This window comes from Trichechus manatus, unplaced genomic scaffold (assembly GCF_000243295.1).
Source record: "Trichechus manatus latirostris isolate Lorelei unplaced genomic scaffold, TriManLat1.0 scaffold00026, whole genome shotgun sequence".
Taxonomy (NCBI): Eukaryota; Metazoa; Chordata; class Mammalia; order Sirenia; family Trichechidae; genus Trichechus; species Trichechus manatus.
Window position 1 is genome coordinate 17,518,120 of NW_004443962.1, and position 25,373 is coordinate 17,543,492.

At 37.5% G+C, this 25,373-nt stretch overlaps 1 protein-coding gene across 2 annotated transcripts in view; it reads left to right on the forward strand.

Annotated features, from left to right (window-relative positions):
• Positions 1–25,373, forward strand: part of LSAMP (limbic system associated membrane protein) — a 739,725-nt gene that overhangs the window by 415,150 nt on the left and 299,202 nt on the right. For both annotated transcript variants that reach the window (XM_004373664.1, XM_023728853.1), the window contains exon 2: positions 7,664–7,896. In XM_004373664.1, coding sequence (XP_004373721.1) covers positions 7,664–7,896 — 233 coding nt within the window. The remainder of the gene's footprint in view (positions 1–7,663; positions 7,897–25,373) is intronic.

The following is a 25,373-nucleotide window of genomic DNA, read 5'->3' on the forward strand; positions in this document are numbered from 1 at the left end:
GCAAATTTTTGCTTTTGACTGTATCCCACATAACTCTCAAGGTCTGTTCTTTTTTCTTTGTTCTTTTTTCTTAGTTTTCCTCAAACAGTGTTGTATCCAAGTGTATGTGTTCAATTCCACTGATCCTGTCTTCCACCTTTTCAAATCTGCTTCTCAGCCCTTCTATGAAACCGCCCATTTCTGAAATCTTGTTGTTTATCTTTTGGATTTCTAATTGTTGTCTTTGTATAATTTCTAGTTGTAAATTTATTCTGCATTTTGTTCCTGCATTATTTTCCTGAATTCTTCGAATTTTCGTCTGTATTTTCCATGAATTTGTCTATTTTTTCCTCATTTTTGTCTGCTTTTTGCTTTAGCTTTTGGAAAATTCTGAGTATTAGAGATTTGAATTCCCTGTCAGGTAGTTCTAGTGCCTTTTCTTCCATTGGAAAGTCATCTGGTGTTTTATTTTGGACCCCTACTGGAACCATCCTGTCCTGTTTTTGTAAATGGTTTGATATCATCTACTGTCTTCGGGGCATTCAGTAGTTGTTTTTCTTGTTTATTGATTATAGATTTGTTTGTTTTGTCACTTTTTTTTTCATTTGGCTATTTCTGAGTAGGCAGGCTGTGTGTTCTTTGTTGTTTGTTTGTCTGTGGGCACAATACTTTCCTCCTCCTTCTCCAGTTGGCAGGGTCAGTCACTCAGATATGGTACGGCAGGGCAGGTCTAGCTGAAGAGGAGTTACTGAGACGGGTTGTTTGTGGCACTTACTACAGCCACCAGGGCGGGTTGATAATCAGTGTAGGGCAGGTTCCAGTAGGCCATGCCTGTGCTGCTTGGTGGTGTGATGTTAAGCGCATGGTGCAGATAGGCAGGATTTAGCAGGGCGATTGTTATGTGTGGAGCTAAGATAGATATGGGAGAGAGGAGAGAGGAACAGGAGCCGAAAACATACAAATGGACAAAAAAGAATGCTAGGGGAGCTTGCTGTTGGAGTGGAGAGATGAGAGACTATGAAATGGAGAAAAACAAAAAGGGGAAGAGATAGAAAAAAAAGAAAAGAAAAGAATGAATAAATAAAAATCGGAAAGGTTAAAGAACAGCAAAGTTCCCAGGGATCCCACTGGTGCGGCTATGAGGTCTGGGGAAGTTGTTCTCAGGTATTGCAGTACAGCCTGGCTAGAAGGCCTAGAGGTATACAAAGCCAAGTATTCAGGGAACAGGAAGAGAAGGAAGATATAGAGAGATGAGAAACCGAGTAATGAAGAAAGACCAAAAGGGAAAAAGAGGGAAAAGAAAACAAAACAAAAAAGTTGAAAGAAAAAAAAAAAAACAATGAAAAAAGAAATTCGTTCACTGGTCCCTCTGCACATCTATGCAAGCCGAGGGTATTTCCAAGCCACGCGGGACCGCCTGGCCAGAACAGGCTCCCAACTCAAGAAAAGGAAAAGAAAACAAGAAACAATTCAAAACAAACAAATGAAGAAAAGCACCAGGATCCTACCAGCGGGGCAGCCCAGACCAGTAAGCAGCTCTGCACTCGAATGGATCTCCGCAGCCCCTCAGGAAGAAGCAAAGATGGCACATGGAGCTAGGTATTTGAGCGAAAGGAGGAGGAGGTGGTGAGAGGTAAGGAAGAAATCAAAAGAAGCGGAAGAAAAGCAACACCAGCATCCAACAAATGGCACTCAGAGAGCCAGCTAGTGCAGGCTGGTGGAATCCAAGCAGCCGGTGCTTTCCGGACAAGAGACTGTGACCGTGGGAAGCAGAGGAGACCGAGTATGGGTGAAGAAGGATAGCGGTGGGAAAGCATATATCACAAATTACCGGAGCTCCGCAGCCCCTCAGGAAGAAGCAAAGATGGTGCACGGAGCCAGGTATTTGAGCGATAGGAGGGGGAGGTGGTGAGAGTTAAGGAAGAAATCATAAGAAGCAGAAAAAAGCAACACCAGCAGCCAACAAATGGCACTCATAGAGCCGGCCCATTTGGGTGGGTGGAATCCAAGCAGCCGGTGCTTCCTGGACAAGAGACTGTGGCCGTGGGAAGCAAAAGAGGCCGAGTGGGGGTGAAGAAAGGTGGGGGGTGGGAAAGCGTATATCACAAATTACCAGTTGTTTTTTGTCCTGCTGGAAGCTCCATGAAGCTGCTTTCTCATACCCCCTGTTTGCTGGTCTCTGATAGGAGTCCAAGACGGTGGATCTGTGCTGTGTTAGCTGATAGGGGACCTCTGCATGAATCTCTTCTCAGTCTCCATTCTCTGTCAGTTTTCTCATTCCATTTGTTGCTTGGCTGAGTTCTTTATCTCTTCATTTGATGCTTTAGGGTTTCATGATTGTTGTTTTCTCTGTTCAGCTTAGTTTTTCGGACCTTTGCTGTGGAGGGACGGCATGGTGCTTCTGCCTAGAGTGCCATTTTTGAAATAAGATAAGTTTTTTTAAAAATAAGATTGTTTCTCTTGGTTATAATTCTCCAGCAGGAGACGAGATGTGTCGGAGAATGAGTCTTGGAGTTTTATAACCAGAGTTAGTTTATAAGATGAAAAACCTGCACTTGGAAAATATTCACTTTGTCCTTTTGTCATTTTCTGCACCCTTCCTAATTTATCTACTTTTTGGAGAGATTTGTTCATCTTTCAACACCTACTAATGTCATTGCCTCTTGTACTCAGTTTCCCCTTTCTGATTCTCTTAGAGCATTCAGCTCACTTGACTTGAGCACTTACTCTGGTATGCTGGAATTCCTTTTTGGTTCTGCCAACACCCTACATCCACTCCACCAGTCCAGGAGCTCCCATGAACAAAAACTATATGCCTACTCCAGATTATCCCACAGAAATCATACATTTATTTTTAAGCCCTAAATAACTTACTGCTTCTGTGCAGTCTACTAAATAAGGTGCAAACCTGTTCAGCAGGCAGGTTGGGTTCTCTGTGGGTTATCCCAATTCTACTTTCCATGGTTGGAGAACCCATGGTTGAAGAATTTTAGATCTTATATAAAATTTAGAATGGTAGGAAGGGGGATATGAAGTCATCAATAAATATCTGAAAGATTATTCCAAAGAGGCTTTTAGCAAAATCATAACAATTAAGGCATAAAACAAAATAAATAGAATATCAATGACATACTATACAACCTAAATTAGTAATAATGTGACTCATCTTCTACCATTCTGTGCTTGCTAGTGACTCTTTGAATCTCCCAACTTTGAGTTGTGAATCTCTTCGACTTTGTTGCAGGTTATGTGCCTTCTTACAGATCAGTTTTTTCTTACCTTCTGACCTCCCAGCCTGCTCAGTGACTTCCTGGTAGGATTCGTCAATGGAAAGCCCTCTTGGTCTAATGAGATTTTCTCATTACCTATCCTTATCTGACTGCTAAAAATCCCACCAGAAGTGGAGAGACATTCTCTGACCCTATCCTCGTGCCACCAATGTCCACACCCTATAGGATGCTGTCCTTTCTAAATCCTGGGTATATTTGCAATACTGTGAGTTCCTGGAGAAAACTTTCCATTTAATCAAACAACACATAATGTTAATGGATTTTTTTTAAATACATCTCTTCATACTTTTTCTGCTTTAGCAAGGCTCATTTTGGAGGTAAAGTCATCAGGTGTCCAGCTTTGAGCTAGTTTGTTTCATATTGAAGCATTCTGGGTGGGTGATAATTTATTAGTATCACATTATGATGGCGTGGCACAATAATTCTCATTTACTCTACAGGCCTGCCTAATGCACAGTTAAACGTACTTACCTTCTACATGCAAAGCACATTGATGCTTACTGGCAAATCAGTGTATACTGGATCATAGTTATGAATTTGTATTAGCATATGCTAACAGCCACATGGCATATGATGACCCTGTGTGGCTGGTTATTTTCATTTAATAAACATAGAGATCTACAAATTGTAGCTACTACTTTGGTCCTTGCCTTCTTTTTCTTATGTGCTCTTTTTCTGGTTAAAAATAGTTGCTACCTTAAATCAAGATTTTAAAATAAAAAAAAAAAAAAAAGTTATTCTTTTGTTCATTTTTTAGTATGTAAGATTTAGAAACATTGTAGAAGGTTTATTTTCTAGTTTACAGATTCAATATATTTACTTTACTGACAACATAAAAAAGAAGATTCTTTCAATATCTGGATAAGTGATTTCCTTTTAAAATATTCCATATATGCTCTGGTGCTTGGCATTTGGCTAACCATACTGAGTCAGTAAAAAGTATTAGTGTATTTGTATGTTGTGCATTCTAATATACCTTCTACTTGTTTGAAAGCCAAAGTTTAAAATATATATATGGATGAAATTCAATGTAAAAAATAAGACATTATGTAGATTGTCATAACCAAATTTCTATACAATTTATTGTTTCAGTACATGCATTTTTATGGGTCTGGAAATTTTCTTGAAATAGACAATTACTTCTTTATGTAAGATAGATCTGAATAGTCTCAGTGAATAATTTGGAAGAATGATCAGTATGATAATTTTAACTTTTCCATGGATGAAAATTGCTAAAATGTCCAAAGGACCCTAAAGACCTGGCTTTGAAATGCTACTTGTGTTGACAATAAAATTTCCCCAGTTTATGCATGGATGCTGTTGAACTTGGGATGGGGGTGGAAAACAGGTAACCATATGTCCTGTATCTCACTATTAATTCACACAACGGACATTTACCAAGTGTCTATTTTATGCTATAGTAGTTCAGGGGGATATCCAGATGAATAAGATCAAATCCTTGTCTTTATTTGACTTATAGGCCATTTTTATGTAACATATATTCTTAGTGGTTTGGCAGTTATGTAGTGATGTAGTCACCCTCCATTTTGTGATCTGATGTGGTCATTCTCCATTTTCGCATAACGCCAACTTTGCATAACAATCTGGTCTTTGGAACCTAACCATGTCGATAACTGAGGAGAAGATGTACATATTCTTCTTCTTTTTTTTCCCCCCAGAATGAAGAGATTAGGACCATATTCTGGGCTAAAGGGCATTCAGAGTATCTCTCTGTAATGTAGAATATCTGGCCACTATTCTCCTGAGCTGGCTGGTAACAAAAGTCCAGGAAAAACATGACAGAAGATTTAAAATGTTTTTACAGGAGTAAATGCATATTTTTCTAAGTACAAAAAAACCCCACAGCAAATCTATATTCAACAACTTCATTAATGATCTAGAGAAAGACAGCAAACAGCCCATTAATTAATTCACTAGTGAATCTACATTGAGAGGTATAAACACCAGCAAAGACAGAAATTATGCCACAAAGAGTAGAACAGAAAAAGTGAAATAAAGGCTGAAATGAAGCAGCAAACAGCCATCAAGTTAGCTCAAATTTATCAAATGCATTTGATTAGTCTTAACAATATCTGCATGGCAGAAAATCACGTACTGGGAAATAGAGATACTAAATGATGGCTTAATCTAGTGATATTTATGAAAACAAGTAGATAGAGAAGAAAATGAGACCTTAGTATCCTGGCGCCCAATTCAGTAAATGAAATTCTCACTCTAAATAAACTGTAAATTTCATCTAAAAATTGTACTATAGGGGGAACTTTTGTGCCATGGGTGAGGTATTTTTAAAAGATTCATCTTTTCTCCTTATGAGAGATACAAGTTGGCTTCTATGTCTCTGTGGTGGACAGCATGTGGTTTATGCATCCATTTCCTGACTATACATGGGTGTGAGATTTGTATGCCTGGCTGTTTTGACCTGAGTGAAAACCTAGATATGACTTGGTTAGGAAATAACAGGGCACATGCTTTTTTAATTGTTCTGCTGTGGTTCTCCTGGCTCCTTCCGTCCATCCCCTCACATCCCAGAGTGCTAAGCAGCTGAGTGTACAGCTGTGAACAGAGACTGAGGCAATTTCCCTTTAGGCTAGGCATATATCTTGCCAAAAGGATAGAGAAGTTTTGTTTGCTTGTTTATGTGTTTCTATTGCCAGACTCCTCCTGGAGTTGAAGGAGAAAGCTAAACCATCCCAAGGATTCTGTCCCTTCTCCACTAACCCAGATTTTTTCCCACTGTCTTTTGAGAGAAAAAGACCCCGTTATATTTCTAAAATAAGTAGTAATTAAAAAAAAAAAAAAAAAACAATTTCTACTTCACCTTCCTTGAAGTATTAACTATAATATTCGTTTCTTCATGCCCCATAAAATGTGGAACTCATTCTAATGTGGACAGAAATTCTGGTAGCAACCTGTATCGCCAGGAGACAACCAACCTGCTGTCTCCTGCAGCTGGAACTAGAGTTATGCCAGATGATACTTGCTTCGACCCCTTGACACACAGCTATCCACCTACCACTGGACCTGCCTTGGTGCTCACATACTTCTTCTCCCTCCTGGAGTGGACATTCCAAACTTGTAAGGATCAGAGGCAAACTCTAAAATCTAGTCTAATTACTACAGAGGTAGTGGACCGTAACTCATACCTCCACCACAAAAGACAATCAGAACGTACCTTTGAAAGAAAAGTGCAGTTCAAGACTGAGTAAAAGCGCCACAATATCAGCAGGCTAAATCTCAGAGTTAAAACCTAGGTAGACAGAATTCTATGTGAATGATCTTTTTCCTAGACAAGGAGATAATACAGTGGAAAGTCAATTCTCAGTTAAATGTATTTGCCTGCATTACATGTACTCAGATTGTTTATAGCTGAATTGAGTCTGATAGAGTGACATTCATCCATTGGATGGTAATTGGTTCTTTATTTTTTTAAATATTTTATTGAGTTTTTGTTTCTGGTGAAAATTTACACGGCAAGTTATGTTTCCATTTGACAATTTTCACAGATTTTTCAGCAACGTTAGTTACATTTATCACAATGTGTCAACATTCTCTTTGTGTTCTGTTTGTTCCATTTCTAGTACTCTAGTTTCCCTGCTCCCTTATCTTCTCATTTTTGTTTTTGAGTAATTATTGATCTTTTGTTCTCATACTGATGATTTTTAAGTGGACCCCCAATCTTATGTGTAATATCTTTTATTTTGTGTGCTATTTAGTTATTTAACTAAAAGTTGATCTCAGGGGATAGGCTCAGTTCTAGGTTTAAAAAGTATCTCAGGGCTATAGTCTTAGGGAGTCCTCTGTTCTCTACTGTTTCAGTTTTTCTGGATTTTTTTTTCAATTTTAATTTTTTAAATAAGAATTTGAGCTCTGCTCCACATCTTTCTCCCATTTATCCAGGACCATCTATTGTGACCCCAGTCAGAACGGTCAATGTTGTTAGCCAGGCAGGCACCATCTAGTTCTTCTCGTCTCAGGGTAGATGAAGGTGTGGCTTGTGTAGGCTTACTTCTTCTCTCAGCTTTTCATTACCTTCTTACTTTGCTCCTGGTGAGAAGAGACCCATATTTGTGCCTCAGATGGTCGCTTGCAAGCTTTTAAGACCCCAGACACTACTCACTTCACTAGGATGCAAATCATGATTTTTATAAACTATGTTATGCCAATTGACTGCGTTGTCCCATGAGACTATAATTGTAATTAGATCTTAAAGGAAAAATTGTGAAGACACTTAGGACTAAAAAAAAAAGACATGGCAATGATTCATCTTGCATATAATTATTATTTTTATTGGTCTTGTTGAGTCTGATTGTGTGGAGAATGAAAACAGATTCAGTTATGGTTAAGGCTCTAACATTGTTATTCTGCTTTGCCAGGTGCGTTGTAGATGATAAGAACTCAAAGGTGGCTTGGTTGAACCGTTCTGGCATCATTTTCGCTGGACATGACAAGTGGTCTCTGGATCCCCGGGTTGAGCTGGAGAAGCGCCATTCTCTGGAATACAGCCTCCGAATCCAGAAGGTGGATGTCTATGATGAGGGTTCCTACACTTGCTCAGTTCAGACACAGCATGAGCCCAAGACCTCCCAAGTTTACTTGATCGTGCAAGGTAAGAAAAATGGGATAGATGGTAATAAGGGAGAGATAGAGTCATCATAATACACAAAGTATTTGCAAAACCTTTCCTGGCTGGTGGGGAGGGGATGCAGAACACTTCCGAATACATTATTGCACTTAAGGATCTGTTTGCTTTCTAGCAGGATAGTCTCAAAATGAGAGGACTAAGCAGAATATATAGTGAGGACACTTGCCACTGTGAGCCAGTACCCTTGGTGAGAATGCTTTCTCCTAGCCCTGAGTGTGAAAACACACAGCAAGCACCACAGGTCTTAGAAAGAGTTAAAACAGGGAAACCAGAGCACAGAGAATGCTTCTAACCAGGTGAAGTTCAGTTTATCACCCTGTTAGGTGCTGGATGCTTCGCTGAATTTAAGAAGATTTGGTTTTATCTATCCTCGGCCTGAAGACTATCACTAATTTTCTGTTTTTAGAGTAGTAAATTTTTTTTTTTTTAATAACAATTCCCAGAGGCTTTGACATTGTCTCAGCTGGCCAGCTTTCTAGGTAGTTTGTATATTCATTTAGTGGCAAGTTATTTGTGAACAAATCCAGTGATAAGAATTCTCAAAGTCATCGGGAACAATCTCCTTCTAGATTGGGGTTTCCAAAGGCACATCTGAGTTACTGTTCTACAGGATGAAAACCCTAGATGGTATACACATGCCCCCAAACTATAGCTCTCCTGGGTCCCTTTCCCAGAATGAGAACAAAGCTGATCAGCTGCACAATTTTATTGCAAGTGAAGTCAAACAACCATCAGTTTCAATCCATCTATCAGGAAAGACCTAAGCACTAACAAATATTAGAGCTGTGTTCATGTAGTCTTGATTTACAATTTTATGTAAATTTAATGCAAATTAGGCATGGCCCTAGGGCTTCTGTCAAGATTCCAATGCAGTCAGTGGTGTGGCAAAGTTTGACTGTAGCTTCTATTAATGTGTTATGGAATTGATTATTGCAGCGTTTAGATTATTGCTCTCCCAACTCTTCTGATTAATAAATTGAAACTGGAATAAAATACATCAGAGACTGTCTGGTGCAGGGTGGTTTAATCATGTGACCTCTATTTTGGTCCATTTGCAATGGCTGACAGCTTCATTTTATTGCTTGTAAAGGCATGTCTACTGGCTTATAAAGTCCCCATCACAGTCAAAGCATAGTACACTTTCCTGGCAGTTTAGTACTTGAGACATCAGGATTTGGAACTCAAGCAATCCATTTAAATACATAAGCGTAACTAGAGGTATGTAAACATGTAAATGGGTTCATTTACCAGCTCCTTCAAAACACGTACAAGCACGCACCAACACACACACACACACACACACACACACACACACACACAAGGACAGACCACTCAAAACAAAAGGAGAATTTCTACCTGATTCAATGATAGGGGAAGGGGCAATGACTAGTTGACTTAAGGCCCCTTAGAACAGATTTTATTCAGTGACCAGCTCCAGATTATATTGAGATTCCTTCACAATTTTAGTATCTTTACTCCCTTTAATGTCTTTAGAGAGCTCTTAGAAACCACAGCTAGGAATTGTGCACTGTTTTATACTAAGCATTATATTCCCTGGCTTCCAGATGAGTCAACAGAGGTTCATTAAATTTAGGTTACTTACTCAAGATCACAGGAAGTGATACGTGGACTCAAATCCAAAGCATTTTCCGCTGGAATGGAAAATTTTTGCTGTGACTTTAAAGACTACTAAATGTGTAAGTCTGAGTTCTTCCCACCAGATTCCCAAAGCTCCTCCCCCTTTTTTTTCTTATTGATCTGTATACTTTTTAGCTACAAATATGACCTTCCCAAGAGGGAGAGAGCTAGAATGAAGTTAGATCATCCTGCATGCACCTCCTTGCCATGTCAGTGCAACTGAAATTAAATTTAACTTTAAAGAATGGATTAGAACCTACTAAATGCCAGATACTGATCATTCATTGTCTCACTTAATTCTCATTTATCAGTATGAAGTACATCTTAATAATTTTATTATAAATATGCAAAAAATAAAGGTAGTTTGGAGAGGATAAGGAACCTGCCCAAGGCTCCCTGTTGACTTAGGATAGAGTTCTAACCCATCTCTGTCTCATTCAAAATATTATTGTTATTTCTTATTCAGCACACCTCTTGGAAATTTTAAAAAATGAGTATCGAAGCATGTACTTATAATAGATGAAGAAAAAATTGTCTCTTCCTGTGGCTGAGTTGGGGTGGGGTGTTTTTTGACAATGTATGGATGTGGGCATTTGGTCTCTAGTACCAGATGGCTGAACCACTTCTCCTTGGGACATTCAGCTTTGTGGTTGTGTCAGGAGTTCCTTTCCTGTTGTCCCTTCACACTGTGTCTTCACACGGCTTCCTACTCAGGGCCTCAGCTCTAACCCAGGCAAAAGGTACACACGATGATCACTCTTGGCTGTAATCTGTAGTGAACAATTTCACATGTTTTTCACCACATGAAAGATTCTGCTTCTATGTATGGCTGGCATCTATCTCTCTCCAAACCCTTCAGCACTTTCCTACAGAATCAAATTGTCTTTTCAAATTTACAATCCCCATGTTGGTCCCTTGGATAGTTTCTGAAAATCCGACCTGACTAATCAGTAAGTAAATGCTGTTCTTTCTGCTTACCCAATTGTGAGGCCGCCCTTAGTTCCAAGGTGCTATGCAGTATCACTAAAGAACAGTGGTTAAGAAGGTGCCTGATTCACATCTCAACTTCCCTTTTTGCTACCTAAATAAAATAGTGGATAGACTGCTTAACCTTCAAGCCTCAGTTTTGTCACCTGTAAAGTAGAGATAATATGAACATTTTAAATTCTCCTAAATGTAAGGATTAAATTAGATGATCTGTGTAAGCCCCTAGCATGGTGCCTAGAGCATCATTCTCTGTCACTAGGTGATGATGATGATGATGATGATGATGATGATGATGATGATGATGATGATGATAAAACACCATTAATTACCATGAGACTCACACCTGCCCCGGTTGGTGGGCAGTTTCAGCATCAGCGCCCACTGCCTGCTGCCCAGGGTCTCTCCTTGCCTGTTGCCCTCGCAGCTGACTGCTCTTTCCCTTAACATCTAGTCTACAGCTTTTCTTCTTTAGAATTCTGGGTGGCTTCTTAGAACAGCATCACTTCTGAATCATCACCTGGCAATTATGAAGGATACTTGAGGAAAAAATGCAGTATGCATCAGTATCACGTAGAGGGTTTGTTAAAATTTAAGTCAGTGGGACCTACCCTAGAATTTCGGTTTCACTAGTTCTGGGGTGGAGCTTGAGCATGTGAGTGTCTAACAAGTTCCCAGGCAACGCTGATGCTGCTGGTCCAGGGGCCACTCTTTGAGAACTACTGCTCTAAAAGAACTGTGTATTTTAAAATCCTATGGTGAAGTAAACCTGTACCATTTCATTTAATTTTAGACAGTGTCTCACCCTCAAATACTCCTAGAACTCATCTTCCTTGGCATGAGACAGAGAACCAGTAGACTGACATATACTGTGACTTTCATGGTAACATCTCAGACTTTCCAAGGCTGCTTACCTAGCTTACTTCTGTGCAAAGACAACTCCTTCTCTCTCCCCAAACTGTCCATTTTCAGCTTTCAAAGCTTTAAAAATATGGTTGAATATTGTTGCTCTTGTGTTCAAAATTATCCTACTTCATAAATCCGCAAGTGTTTGCATCAGCTCTCGTTTCTCTTGCATCCCATTTCTCCTGGAAGCCTCTTTTCCCTTTATATATATATTCCCATCACATGATAGTTACTTTTCAACATCTGAAATATTTTCTGGTGGTACTTTTTCACAAAGAAAGTAAGATTATATAGGTTCATGAGAGTCATTACATCTAAAACACTCTGTTAAAGTAAAAATGCTGCACGCTTCACTAAACTTAATCCTTTAGCTAAATGACATCTCCACACATCTGCCTCATGAGGTACACAAGTCAAATTTTTGCATCAGCAAATGTACAAATCAATATAGTGACCTTTGGAGAATTTATGATTAGTTGTTATTAAATGTTGCATCTGTGGAAGTCAAGGCTACACTATATATAAACATTAATTTGTGATAGTTAATAAGTGGTGAGACCCACATCTAAAGTGAGATTTTTTGGTTTGCATGCCACCACTTCTACAGATTTTAAGATCAAAAATTAAGAAAATATCACCCTAAACTCCAATAAAATAAACAGGATACTCTAGCATCCTTTCCATTAATAATGCTCATGTATTCTCCAAAGGTCCTTCTCCTATGATTTCCTGGTCCTTCTGATCTTACTGCGGATAGAGACACGTGTTACGGCAATGTTTCTCTAATCGTGGTACTTACTTACCTTGCAACAAAGTCAACATTTTGTTGTATTACACTTGTCAAAATGCATATTCCTGAGAACAACTCTCAGAAAAGCTGAATCCTACTCTCTGGGGATGGGGTCAAAATTTGCAAATATGGCATGTTCTCCAGGTTTTCAGATGAATACTAAAAATCAAGAACTACTATTTTAGGGATCTAAGCAATCAATGAGAGACATTTACTGTTGCCTGCCTCATCATTCTCCTATATGACACTGCATCAAATTACATCTAAGACCTCTGCAGACCAAAAACTACAGCTTTGTATCAGTAAAAATTAAAAATAAAATGAAATAAACCTGTATGCTCATCACAAAAAAGATTAATCTCATGTTCTTGAGGCCAGAGAATAGTGGCTCCAAAAACTAGGTTTTTTTTTTTTTAAACTGTAACTTTAAGTATGTCCATGGATATGTGACAAAAAAGGAAATCCTGAAAGATACTATTTTTTAGATGTGATTCTTTTAAAAAAAATCATTCACCACATTTTACACCATTTTTCATATTTTTAATGTGTTTATTGTATCATTTTTACATGGGTTCTCTCTTAGTTATCTAGTGCTGTCACAATAGAATTACCAAAAGTGAGTAGCTTTAAAGAATAGAGATTTATTTTCTCAGAGTTCTGGAGGCTGCAAGTCCAAATTAGGGTCTCAGAAGTGTTGATCCCTTCTCTGAGCCTCTTTCCTGGTTTCTGGTGACTGCCAGCAGTCCTTGGCATTTGTTTCCTTGTAGACAGCCCTCACATGGCATCTGTCTTTCCCCTGTGTGTGTCTCTGTATCTATTCTGCCCTTTTCTATAACTGAAAAGTGATTAGGTTGAGTACCCACCCTACTCTGGTTTGACCTTACAACATAACAAAAGAAAAACTTTACTTCCAAACAGGATCACATCCAGAAGTACAGGGACCAGGATTTCAATATATGTTTTTGGTAGTTACAAATTTAATCCATAACAGGTACCCGTGTAGATTGGGTAAGTTTCATGTTGAGTCCTTATGTTATTGGTTGGTATTGTTTTAGAAATGACCTAGTCTGCATATGAGAAAATGAGAGATAATGTTTAAAAAAACCTTTGGAATTTTTGCAAACTATTTCTAAATAAATTCTTAAATGTCATGGCACTGTTAAATAGAACCCCAGAAATGATTTTCACCACTATTATTCAAATCACATTCCTTGTCAAGAAATTTATTGCATCATTAATTAGTTAAGTGCCATGGAGTCAGTGCAAACTCATAGTGACCCTATGCACAACAGAACAAAATGCTGCCTGATCCTGCACCATCCTCACAATCATTGCTATGTTTGGGCCCATTGTTGCAGCCGTTGTGTCACGTTTGATTTCGTGACTGCTGCTTCCATGGGTGTTGACTGTGGATCCAAGTAAAATGAAATGATGTTTGCAGCTATTTCTTCTCATTTTGAATCGTGCTATATCAGCAAATGAAGGTCCTGAAAGCTTTACTCCATCCATGTCATTAAGGTTGCCTCTACTTTAAAGAGGCCGTTCTTCCCCAGTCATATTTTGAGTGCCTTCCAACCTGAGGGGCTCATCTCCCAGTACATATCAGACAATGTTCTGCTGCTATCCATAAGGTTCTACTGGCCAATTCTCTTGGAATTAGATTGCCAAGTCCTTCATCCTAATCGGTCTTCGTCTGAAAGGTCCACTGAAACCTGTCCCCATGGGTGACCCTGCTGATATTTGAAACATCAGTGGCATAGCTTCCATCATCATAGCAACACACAAGCCACCAAAGTACAACAAACTGACAGAAAAGTGGTAGATTGAATAATAACTTTAATTAAACAAATACGATTGTGGAAAATGAGAGTGGGACTCCTTGTAAAGCCAACATGTTTATCTTTCTTTTCAAATCCACACACTTAAAAATCCACATTTCCTGTATTTTATTAATCATAGAATATCCATATTGAGTTTCAGTTGTAATGTCTATAGGTTCTTTTTTAATTTAATTATTGAAGAGCCAAATTTTAGGAAGCATAATTTTCTTTTTTTATGAAGAACAATCTAAAACTCATTGTTTTTAGGATTTAAATTCTTAGACGTCAGTTTTACAATCCCATTAAGTACTTCTGATGGTGACCAAAATCTCTTACCCAGAACTCCAAGAAGGTACCTTTTTCTATTTCTGTCTCTCTCTTCCTTCCTCCCGTCCTTCTTCCCTCCCTCTCTCCTGCTTTCCTTCTTTCATTACTTCCTTCCTTTTTCCCTCCCTTTCTTCTTCCTTAATTAGCGTAGTGTTCCATTGATTATTTTTCCAACACTTGAACATCGCCTACAATATTTCATGCAAAAGATTTGCCACTGCATTCTAAATGAACTTGCACTTTTCATTTTTAAGACATTCTAATAAAATAAGAATTTGAAATCTTCTTTAGTTAAATTTGATCCTTAGGGTTAATTTTGTTGGTTATGGAGAATCTCAATGATTACCTGGAATTCCGATTTGGATTTTATACACTGAACTCTACTAATTTTCCTACTCTTCAGCTTAAGTTTTCATACAATAGCCCCTTGACTGGCTGTTAATCATTTCAGGTCTAGACTTTAAAGATGTCACTATCTGCCTTGGCAACCACATAGCTAATATAATGAGAATAAGTGAAACTTTGGGGCTAAATTGTTTGGACTATTACTGCACATAGTTTTAACCTGGTATTCCCCTTGTAGTGAGGATTTCAAGTTTTACCTGAATCAAGCCTATCCACTCATAATTAACTACTATCTCCAAGATTTCTATATGTACCTGCAGTCTACCTTTTAGTTATTAAAATAAATCACCATTTATATCCACACACATCCTACTCTAAATTGCATTTGTCCCTCTCAAACAAGAGAGGAAATATAGGAAGAGAGGCAAAGTTATTTTAGTACTAATACTGGCACCAGTGTTGGCTCCATGTAAAAATCTAGTCTCCATGCTAGGAAGAAAGCAACTGGAAGGCAGACCAATGAATGCTCAGCTGTATTTAAATCTTGAATCATTGCACAAATAAGGATTTTAATACCTTGTGGTCAGAATTTTGAGGATGATTAGGAAGATTTATTCCATATTGGATCTGCATCAGCTCTATATTGTAGCTACACTGAGCCTGTACCGCAAGTTATGTTTATTTACATTTACATAATATCATAAATGACTTCTCACAGATGTGCTAGTTTTTACAGAAGTTTTACCATAACCATTTAAAGAAGGATAACTATCCTTTCAACTATTTTAAAATAATACCATAAACCAGCATAAATCATCTTCTGCAGTATTTATGTTTTCCAAGTAGTACCTAAAAAAGAAAAAGGAAAAAAAAAAACTGTGTACTCTTAAAAATATTAGACAACATTCTGAGTTCACACATTTAAAATGTTAAAAAGATGGTATATACACACATGCACGTATATATTCATTGTTTTTAGTTTACTCTAAATAGGCAACATTTCTTTTTGTATAACACTCGGCTGGATGATATGGACTGTCTTTAAAATTTATCATGTACTAGGTCTACCTGACTAACAAATAAATTATGCTACAAAATACAATAAAATCCCTTCCCTTTGTTTTGTTGTTTAGCCACTAAGCAGGCTGAGACATATTGAGAAAGCAGCCCAACCTGTGCCTGGACCCATGCAAGGAGGCTTCTGAGTGGACTGCCACCACTGCAGAGCCCATGTCCATGTAAGAAGGACATGTAAGTGGCAGGTGGTTTGGGAGGAGTAGGACCTTGTCTACATTTAGGTGAATTGACCAAATAAGTAGATGTATTAAGGCTGATGAATGATAACCACTTTTTCACTATTAGAGAAGTACAGATATGAAAAAGGGGAAAGCTAAAATGAACCTTGTAGTGCTGGAATGAAACTGGAGTTACTAGTGTTTATTCATTATTTTTAATCGAAGGGAGGTGATAGGTAGATAGGTAGATAGACAGACAGACAGACAGATAGACAGAAGGATATGTAAATTGTAAATGTGTGTATGTATTTCCTAACACTGCCCACTGAGAGGACCCTGGAACAATGATATCTCAGTAGCAATGAGCATACCTAGCACCTAGACCTTAGTTTTAAAATGTTACTTTCCATTATAAGGAACAACCATTACTTGGAGAAATGGCTAATTCCAGGGCTGGGGGAAAAAAAAAAAATGAAGCTTGGAATATCTTTGGGCCAGAAACTAAAGAAGCGCTCAAAGTATAATGAGGCATGCCAAAAGCCAGCTTGAAAAAGACTTTCTTTGGACAATTTTGGGACAATTTGAGCATAAAAATAAATAATGATAGTAACAGATTATCATACTGATATAAATCAAGCAATAGTTATTAAATAAAGAGAACATAAAGCTATTTCTTATGGTAAATGCCAACTAATAAATGTAAAAGGAATAATGGAATCAGGAATTATCATCTGACAATCATCACAGAAATAATTAAATCAGGCCAGAAATATCAACAGATTCTAAAACTAGTAGGTTTTAGAACTTGAAATAAGGAATGTGTTTTACATAGTCTCGAAATTGTACCCCATAAAATATTTAATAAATACAAAGAGGAAAAAAGTGGAAAAACACAGCTAATGTCATATTAATCAAGTGATCAAAGTTTACACTACCAGTATTGAGACAAATGACACCATGTGCCAAGTGATAGAATGCAGTGAGCAGAGCACAGCATCACCTTTCTGATATTTCTGCAATAATAATAAAACATTGGGCACACCTAAACTGAAGGACATTCTATAGAAAAACTGGCTTGTAATCTAATGTCAAGGATGTGAAAGTCAGGTGAAATAGAGAAACTGCCCTAGATTGAGGGAGACTAGAGGAACGTGGCAGCTGAATGCAACATGTGATCCTTGACTGGACCCTTTGCTAAAAAAGGCATTATTTGAACACCTGACAAAACTTGAATGGCTGTTGGATGTATGGAAGTTCTTTGCATTATTCTTGAAATTTTCTTTAAGTTTAAAATTGCTTCAAAATAAATGTAAAACACATGATTATGGTTAAATCAGGTATTAGAATTAAATACTAATAAATAAAATAAAAAATCATTTTAAACTTTAAATATAGCATAATCAAGTAGGATTTTTTTTTCCTAAGGATAATCCACTATAAATCAACATATTAATAAAATATATTACATAAAAAGGTCAAGGGAGAAAAATCATGAGGTAGTTCCAATAATTAACAAAAATATATATGACATAATTCAACCTCTGTTCTTGATTTTTTAAAATAGTCACAAATTTTGTAAGCTAAGTATAGAGGATGTCTTTCTTAACAGGAAAAAGATGGGTAATCTCAACGGTAATTAATGTCAGAAATAAGGCAAAGATACTGTCCAAGTCAGGATTCTGTAGAGGAACAGAACTAGTGAAATTACAGATATATATATATAGAGAGAGAGAGGTATTTATTTTAAGGAATTGATCACGTGATTGTGGGGGATGGCAAGTTCAAAATCTGTAGGTCAGTGACAGGCTGGAAATTTCTGCAGTCTTCTGTCCCAAAATCCGTAGGTCAGGTGACAGACTAAGAGTGAAGGAATTCTGGCAAAATGTCTATTTATAGTCTGGAGACAGCATACGCCCTAGGAAAAACTTCCTTTTGCTTTTTTGGCCTTCAACTGATTGGATGAGACCCATCCACATTACGGAGGGTAACCTGTTTTATTTAGAACAACTGATTTAATCACATGTAGTTATTTCATAACAGAGTCTAGACAACAGTTTTTCCAAACAACGACACCATAGCCTAGCCAAGTTGAAACATACCAATAATCATTATTACTATTTAACATTATTCTGGAAGTTCTAGTCAATGCAATAGGGCAAGAAAATGAAATGGCAAAGAAGGAAACAAATTATCAATATTTCCAGCTAATATGATTAATAACTAAAAAAACGGTTATACATTAATGAGAGAAAATATTAGCACTATTAACAGGTTTTTAAGCTGTTCAGTTATCTGGATAAATATATAAAACCAATAGGTTTTACATTTAATTATGATAAACACTTTAAGAATATAATAAAAATGTCCATTCAAAAAGCTGAAAAAATATAAAAACATTTATGAATGAATTACATTAACAATACGGAGAACCTCAATGCAGAAATTGATACTGCTTTACCTGAGAGAATAAGAGAAGAGTGTTTTTGTTGTTGTTTTAATAGAAAGGAAATACTTAATTCCTGGATGGAACATAAATTATTTTTAAAATGGAAACTTTCCCCAAAGCAAATATAATGGATTGTGTTTGTTTTACATATCTAAAAACTACTTTGGAGGAGTTTTTAGTAAATTTGTAAAAGGAATTAGGCAGTAAATTAAAATAATGATTGTTTTATTAGGGTAGGAAGACTTGTACTTCTAGACATGAAATATTTTATATACATAAAATAATTAAAACAGTGTTTTTCTTTAATTTAAGAATGACATAGTCAGTGGAACTAAATGAAAAATGCAAAACAATACCACATATAGTAATGTCACATGTGATACAGGTTTGTTTAAAATCATAGGGATACGGAGAGACTGAAGTGCTGGGCTGAGGGCTGTGAGGACCATGGTCTTGGGGAATATCTAGCTTAATTGGCATAATAGAGTTTATAAAGAAAATGTTCTACATTCTACTTTGGTGAGTAGCTTCTGGGGTCTTAAAAGCCTGTGAGCCTCCATCTAAGATACTCCACTGGTCTCACCCCTTCGGGAGCAAGGTAGAATGAAGAAAACTAAAGATACAAGGAAAGATTAGTCCGAAGGACTAATGGCCCACAACTACCATGGCCGCCACCAGACTGAATCCAGTATAACTAGATGGTGCCTGGCTACCACCACTGACTGCTCTGTGAGGGATCACAATAGAGGGTCCTGGAATAGACCTGAAGAAAAATGTAGAACAAAATTCTAACTCACAAAAAAAGACCAGACTTATTGGCCTGACAGAGACTGGAGAAACTCCAAGAGTATGGCCCCCTGACACCTTTTTAGCTCAGTACTGAAGTCACTCCTCAGGTTCACCCTTCAGCCAAAGATTAGACAGGTGCATAAAACAAAATGAAACTAAAGGGGAACACAGCCCAAGGGCAAGGACTAGAAGGCAGGAGGGGACAGGAAAGCTGGTAATAGCGAACTCAAGGTCAAGAAGGGAGAGTGTTGACATGTCATGGGGTTGTTAACCAATGTCATAGAATAATATGTGTACTAACTGTTTTGTTCTATAACCCTTCATCTAAAGTACAATAAATAAATTAAAAAAAACATTGGGAAAATACGATTATTCAACAAATGAATTTTGAACCATTAGTTACAGAAAGTATAAAGTTGTTTGTACTAAACAACCAGTCACTAAAATTAATACCAGATATATTACATATTTTAAAGTAAAAAGGGAAAAGCTAGACGAATCATCAGTAAATATGTATCTCAGCATGGTGAATAAGGATTTCTTAGTATAAATGCTAGTGAGAAAGTGTAAGAAAAAAATGAATGCACTTATATCTATATATACATCCTGACTTACAGTGAGGTTCTGTTTTGACGACTCTCAGTTGGTTCTGATGTAAGTTGAATCCCCTTTTATTTTTCATTAATATTGCCTTTTATTATCAGTGTCTTTATAAATCTGATCTTTATTTGTCAGTGAGTGAACATCTGAGAATGATAACATCAGGAAATTATGTGCTGCAACATTGTATGTAATATATATTACTGACAGTAGGACGTACAAAAAGAAACGGACAGTCCCAAGTGTGGTTAGTGGTAACTTGAATGCATCATAAGTCAAGGACTACCTGTATATATATATAATTAAAAGACACGTGATAAACTGATTTAAAAACAAAACAGGAAGCAGGTAAAGTTTTAATGCCATTAAGTGGATGTTATTTATAAATAGAAATAACAAATTAATGAAAACTAATGGATGTTAAATTAATAAAGAAAATATGAGCAAAAATTATCAAAAAGCATAAATTGCCAGTTAACAAAAGAACACATGAAAATAGTCAGCAACCATGAAAAGGTTTTAAAAATCCTCACCAATAATCGAGACTGTTATTTTTTAAGCCTGTAATTCTGGGAAAGGGTTAATAGAATTAGGATAGCCAAGGTTGGCAAGTCAGTAGGAACACTGACACTTTTCTATACCCCTGGGGAGAGTGTAAATTAGTGGAAATGTTCGCTAGGGCACTGCAGGGATGTCTATCAAAGTTTTAAAATATATTTGTGTCATTTGACCTAATAATTCTACCTTCATACCTGTGTACAAAGAAAATCATTTTTTCATTGTGCAAAGTAGTTATTGCTGTGTTACTTTTTAAAAGAAAAATACGGAAAACATCCTAAATATTTAAAAGCAAAAATGGCACATTAGATTGGAGTCATTTCACAGGGAGGGATACTATTATAATGGTCATTACAGCAGCTGCCCAGCATGCAAACCTCTTCCCTATAGATGGGGATTTTTCTCCTTGTCGGTATTGTTAGGATTTATACACCTTAACTCCCAGTATAAAGCTGAAAGAAAATCCAGACAACCACAAAATTAGGACTTGAGCATGAGATCAAGGCCCTGAAACTCCAGTGCATAATTCCAGACTTGGAATTATTCATAGACTTTATTGACACAAGAAAACTACAGATCAAAGAGAATCTCCGCAGGTGATCGATGGCATTGGCAGCAGTGAGTTTTTAGGGGATGGACATAGCACTGATGTTTCAGTGACGCCTGCATCCAAGACCATGTTGGTGGAGGTGAAAGCTAAGGCCTCCATGTTCAGAGTCACCAACAGTCAACATCCTTCTCATATGGTTTTGTTGCCTGATTCTGGCCCTGCAGCCTTCCTAGTGATTCTGTGTTTCACCAAGTTCCTTTTCTGCACAAGACAGCCAAAGATGTTTCTGTTGCTTGCAACTAAAAACTCTGACTTTTTCAAATAAGTAGTCACTAATTATCATGTTTTAGAGAACTTCATTAAATGATAAAAATAATTGCAATACAAAATATATTTTTAGCATTTGACATATTTCAGTGGCCCTCTACGGGCACCCTAATCTCGAATCTATCAGATTTTCTCTTATTTTGACCTCTCCAGCGCCCAACCTTGAGTAAGCCTGATAGTTTCTTTGACCTCTCTGATCTAAACAAACAAACAAACAAAAAAACCAAGCCCATTGTCATCAAGTCGTTTCCTACTCACAGCGACTCTATAGGACGGAGTAGAACTGCCCCATACGGTTTCCAAGGAGCATCTGGTGGATTAGAACTGCTGACCACCAGGGCTCTTCTCTGATTTAGGGAGTGTTAAATGTTGCTAGGAAAAGGGATAGCACATCATTTATTGAGTACCCTACAATTGTGTTATGCTAACCTCAGTTGGGAGCCCTGGTGGTGCAATGGTTAAGAGCTCAGCTGCTAACCAAAAGGTCAGAAGTTTGAATCCATCTGCCACTCTTTGAAAACCCTATGGGGCAGTTCTACTCTGCCCTAAAGGGTCACTGTCAGCCTGAATCAAGTTGATAGCAGCAGGTTTTTGTTTTTGTTTTTTTTTTGGTTTAATCTTAGTTGAGTCCTCATGCTTTCTGGAAATCTCTCCATTCATCACTTGCTTATTTTCCAGTCAGTTATCTAAAACAGTATTCCTCAATCTTTTCCACATTTCATGTATGCACCCTCCTACTGCTCCTCTCTTTTATAAGAGCTAGAATTTTTATGTCTTTCTCTTTGACCTCCATTTATACACACTGTTAACAATTCTCTTTTTCTTACCAATCATTTCCCCCTTATTTCCTGAAATAATGCACTTTCTTTATGTTCCTTCTATCTCTCATACTATTCCAAATTCATCTCCTTTAGTTGTATGGTCTTTATATTTCTCTTTATGTCATCAAGGCTATTCTTGCCTCTCCTGCTTTTTTAGGTTTTATCCATTGTTGGCCTCATCTTTAACTGTAACATCTGTATTAGTTATCTAGTGCTACTATGGCAGAAATACCACAAATAGATGACTTTAGCAAAGAGAAATTTATTGTCTCACAGTTTAGGAGGCTAGAAGTTCAAATTTAGGGTGCCAACTTTAGGGGAAGGCTTTCTCTCTCTGTGAGTTCTGGGAGAAGGTCCTTGTCACCAGTGTTCCCCTGGTCTAAGAGCTTCTTAGTGCAGGAACCCTGGATCCAAAGGACAAAGTCTATTCCCGGCACTGCTTTCTTGGTGTCATGAGGTTCCTCTGTCTCTCTACTCCCTTGTCTCTTTTATATCTCAAGAGATTAACTCAGGATACAACTTAATCTCGAGTCCTGCCTCATTAACGTAACTGCCTCTACTCCTGCCTCATTAACATCATAGAGGTAGAATTTATAACACAGGAAAATCACATCAGATGACAAAATGGTGGACAATCACACAATACTGGAAATCATGGCCTAGCCAAATTGACACACATTTTTGGGGACACAATTCAATCCATAACAACATCTATATAGTTTGATTCCAAGTCTCTATTGCCAGGCTTGCCCATTTTTTTCTGAATACTAGCCCGATATTTCCAAATATAAACATTTCTTTCTACCAACCACTTCATGTTTATTGAGCTCATATCAAAATTAATATTTCCCACTCTTACAGATTGAATTGTTCCCCCCAAAATATGTGTTGAAACCCTAACCTCTGTACCTCTAAATATGTCCCTGTTTGGATACAGGGGCTTTCTTTTGCTATATTAATGAGATCATATCAAAGTAGAGTGAGTTTTAAACCTAATCACCTCTGGAATATCAAAAAGAGCAGTATAGACACAGAGACACACACAGGAGGAAGACAGACACCAAGGAACACCAAGAAATGCCAAGGAATGCCAAGGAACTTCTGGAGCTATGACACAGAAAGACCCCCCGCCCCCAGGGTTAGAATTCTTACCTCCAAATCTGTGAAAAAAATAATTTCTTGTTATTTAAAGCCACTCACTTATGATTTTTTTTTTTTTTTGATGGTGGCACAAGGTAACTAAGACACGCTCCAAAACATCTCTTCCTCTCCCTTCTTATTTTCTTATTTCTGATAATGACATAGTAAATCTACCTGAAATAAGGGCCATTTTAAAATTCTCCATCCCCATCTGTCACTCCCATTTAATCAATCACTCACACCATCTTTGTAAATCATGCTTTCATACATTCTCTACGTTAGGCCTTCATTACCACTGCCCCAGACTTTTTCAAGAAAAGTGGAATCTCTTGCTCCCACCTTTCTGTATTCTGAAGTGTTCGGCACATTACTGCCAGATGTTTGTGAAGTCTAACTCTAATATTAACATTCCTTGTCTAAAAAATTTTGACTGCTCACAGCTGAACACAGAGTAGCCTGGCCCTGCATGATTTCCCCCAAAATAGTGTTCCAAACTTTCTTCTCCCTTTGTGCACATCCTAATCCAGCTCTTCCCCAAAATTGTGAGAACAGAGTTAGCCAGGCATGGAGTGTGAGAAAGAAGATCTCAGGCTGAATTAGGGCATGTGAAAAGCCCCTGAGACTAGACAGACCTTGACTGGGTAGTTACTGGAAGGAGGCCCTCGAGCTGGACCATGATGAGCAAGCAGATCAGGCACAAGACGAGGCTGCAAGGGTAGGCAGAACTGTGCAAGTGTGTTGGGTTTTGTTTTGTTTTGTTTTCCAGGGTGTGTGGATATTTGAAATGTGGCGAAAATCAACTGAAAGACTAAATTTGGGAAGTAACAGGTTCCCACTGAGGTTTTAAAACTAAAACTTCAAGTTAACATAATCTGAGAGATAGAAGACACATTAGGATAATGCATGATCTATGTAGAGTGGATCCTACATCATGACTTACCTGATCTTACCACCCATAAACAAGTTCTCCCTTCTCTGACACATACCACATTCTACTTTATAACATGGCTATTTGAATACACATCATATCTCCTCTACTAGTTTAAGCTCCTAGAGTGGATAGAATGCCTCATTTCTCTTTGAAATCACACAGAACCTTAGAAAATCAAAGCTCAGAAAATACTTGGTAATGGATCAATAGTTTTCATTTCTAACACTGTAGTGGCTGAACATCAGATTCCCAGGGGAGGGGAGGGTCATATAGATTGTTGAGGCAGTTGATGAAAATTTTAATCTTTATCATTTTGATTCATCACTCCACCTTTGTATGGATGGAGCAAATCTGTGCAGTTATCTGTATCCTGCCCCCTCTGTCTTTGCAACAGCAATAAATCTCATCAATTCATTTAAAAGAGTGCAGCAGTCATCACCGTAATAATCACTGAGTACTTTAAGTTTTCTAAAGACAGTGTATCAATTTTCTCTTCTAGTATTTTCCACTATGAGAAAACATTAGATCTAAAAGAAATACTATTTGGTACCAATCTACCAAGTATCCCATCAGAAGAACTGTACCAGACCTACGAGTTAGCAAAAAATGAAGGCATTTCAGATTGTTCTGAAGCAGAAAAATAGGGGTAGATATAGCTTTCTCAATGTTCATTGGTTGCTGAGCAGATAATGATTTATGGCACATTTTAAAATAGTTTTCTGGATGGAATGGTTTATGGAGAGCATCTGAAAACCTATGCAACTTTCATTGATCTGCTCTCTGCTGGATAATACTGCCCTTTAAAATCAATGACATATTTACTTCTCTCAGAATGCCTCTATGGTTGTACATTATTCGTTGTTGTTTGTTGAGAAGTTAATTTCTTATTTGCTTCCCCATTAAACCAGAATTTTCACAGACTTCGGGGTACCACGAGTTTATCAGTACTCAGCCTGTTGTATCAGCCTCCTCTTCGTTCCATTTCCATTTTATAGACTAATCACTCATGACAACTTTAGGTTTGCGGTTTTCTAGGCTAATAATCGCCAGCAGAACACTGTGAACCAAAATTAGCAAACTACTAAACTGCACGTGACCCACACCTCTATCACAGCAAAATACTTCACAATAGATATCTAGTAAAGAAAAACAAAACATTAGCATGGTGTTTTGTTTTGTGTGTGTGCGTAGATTTTTTTTTGTTAATAACGTCAAGATACCGGATCGTGTATGC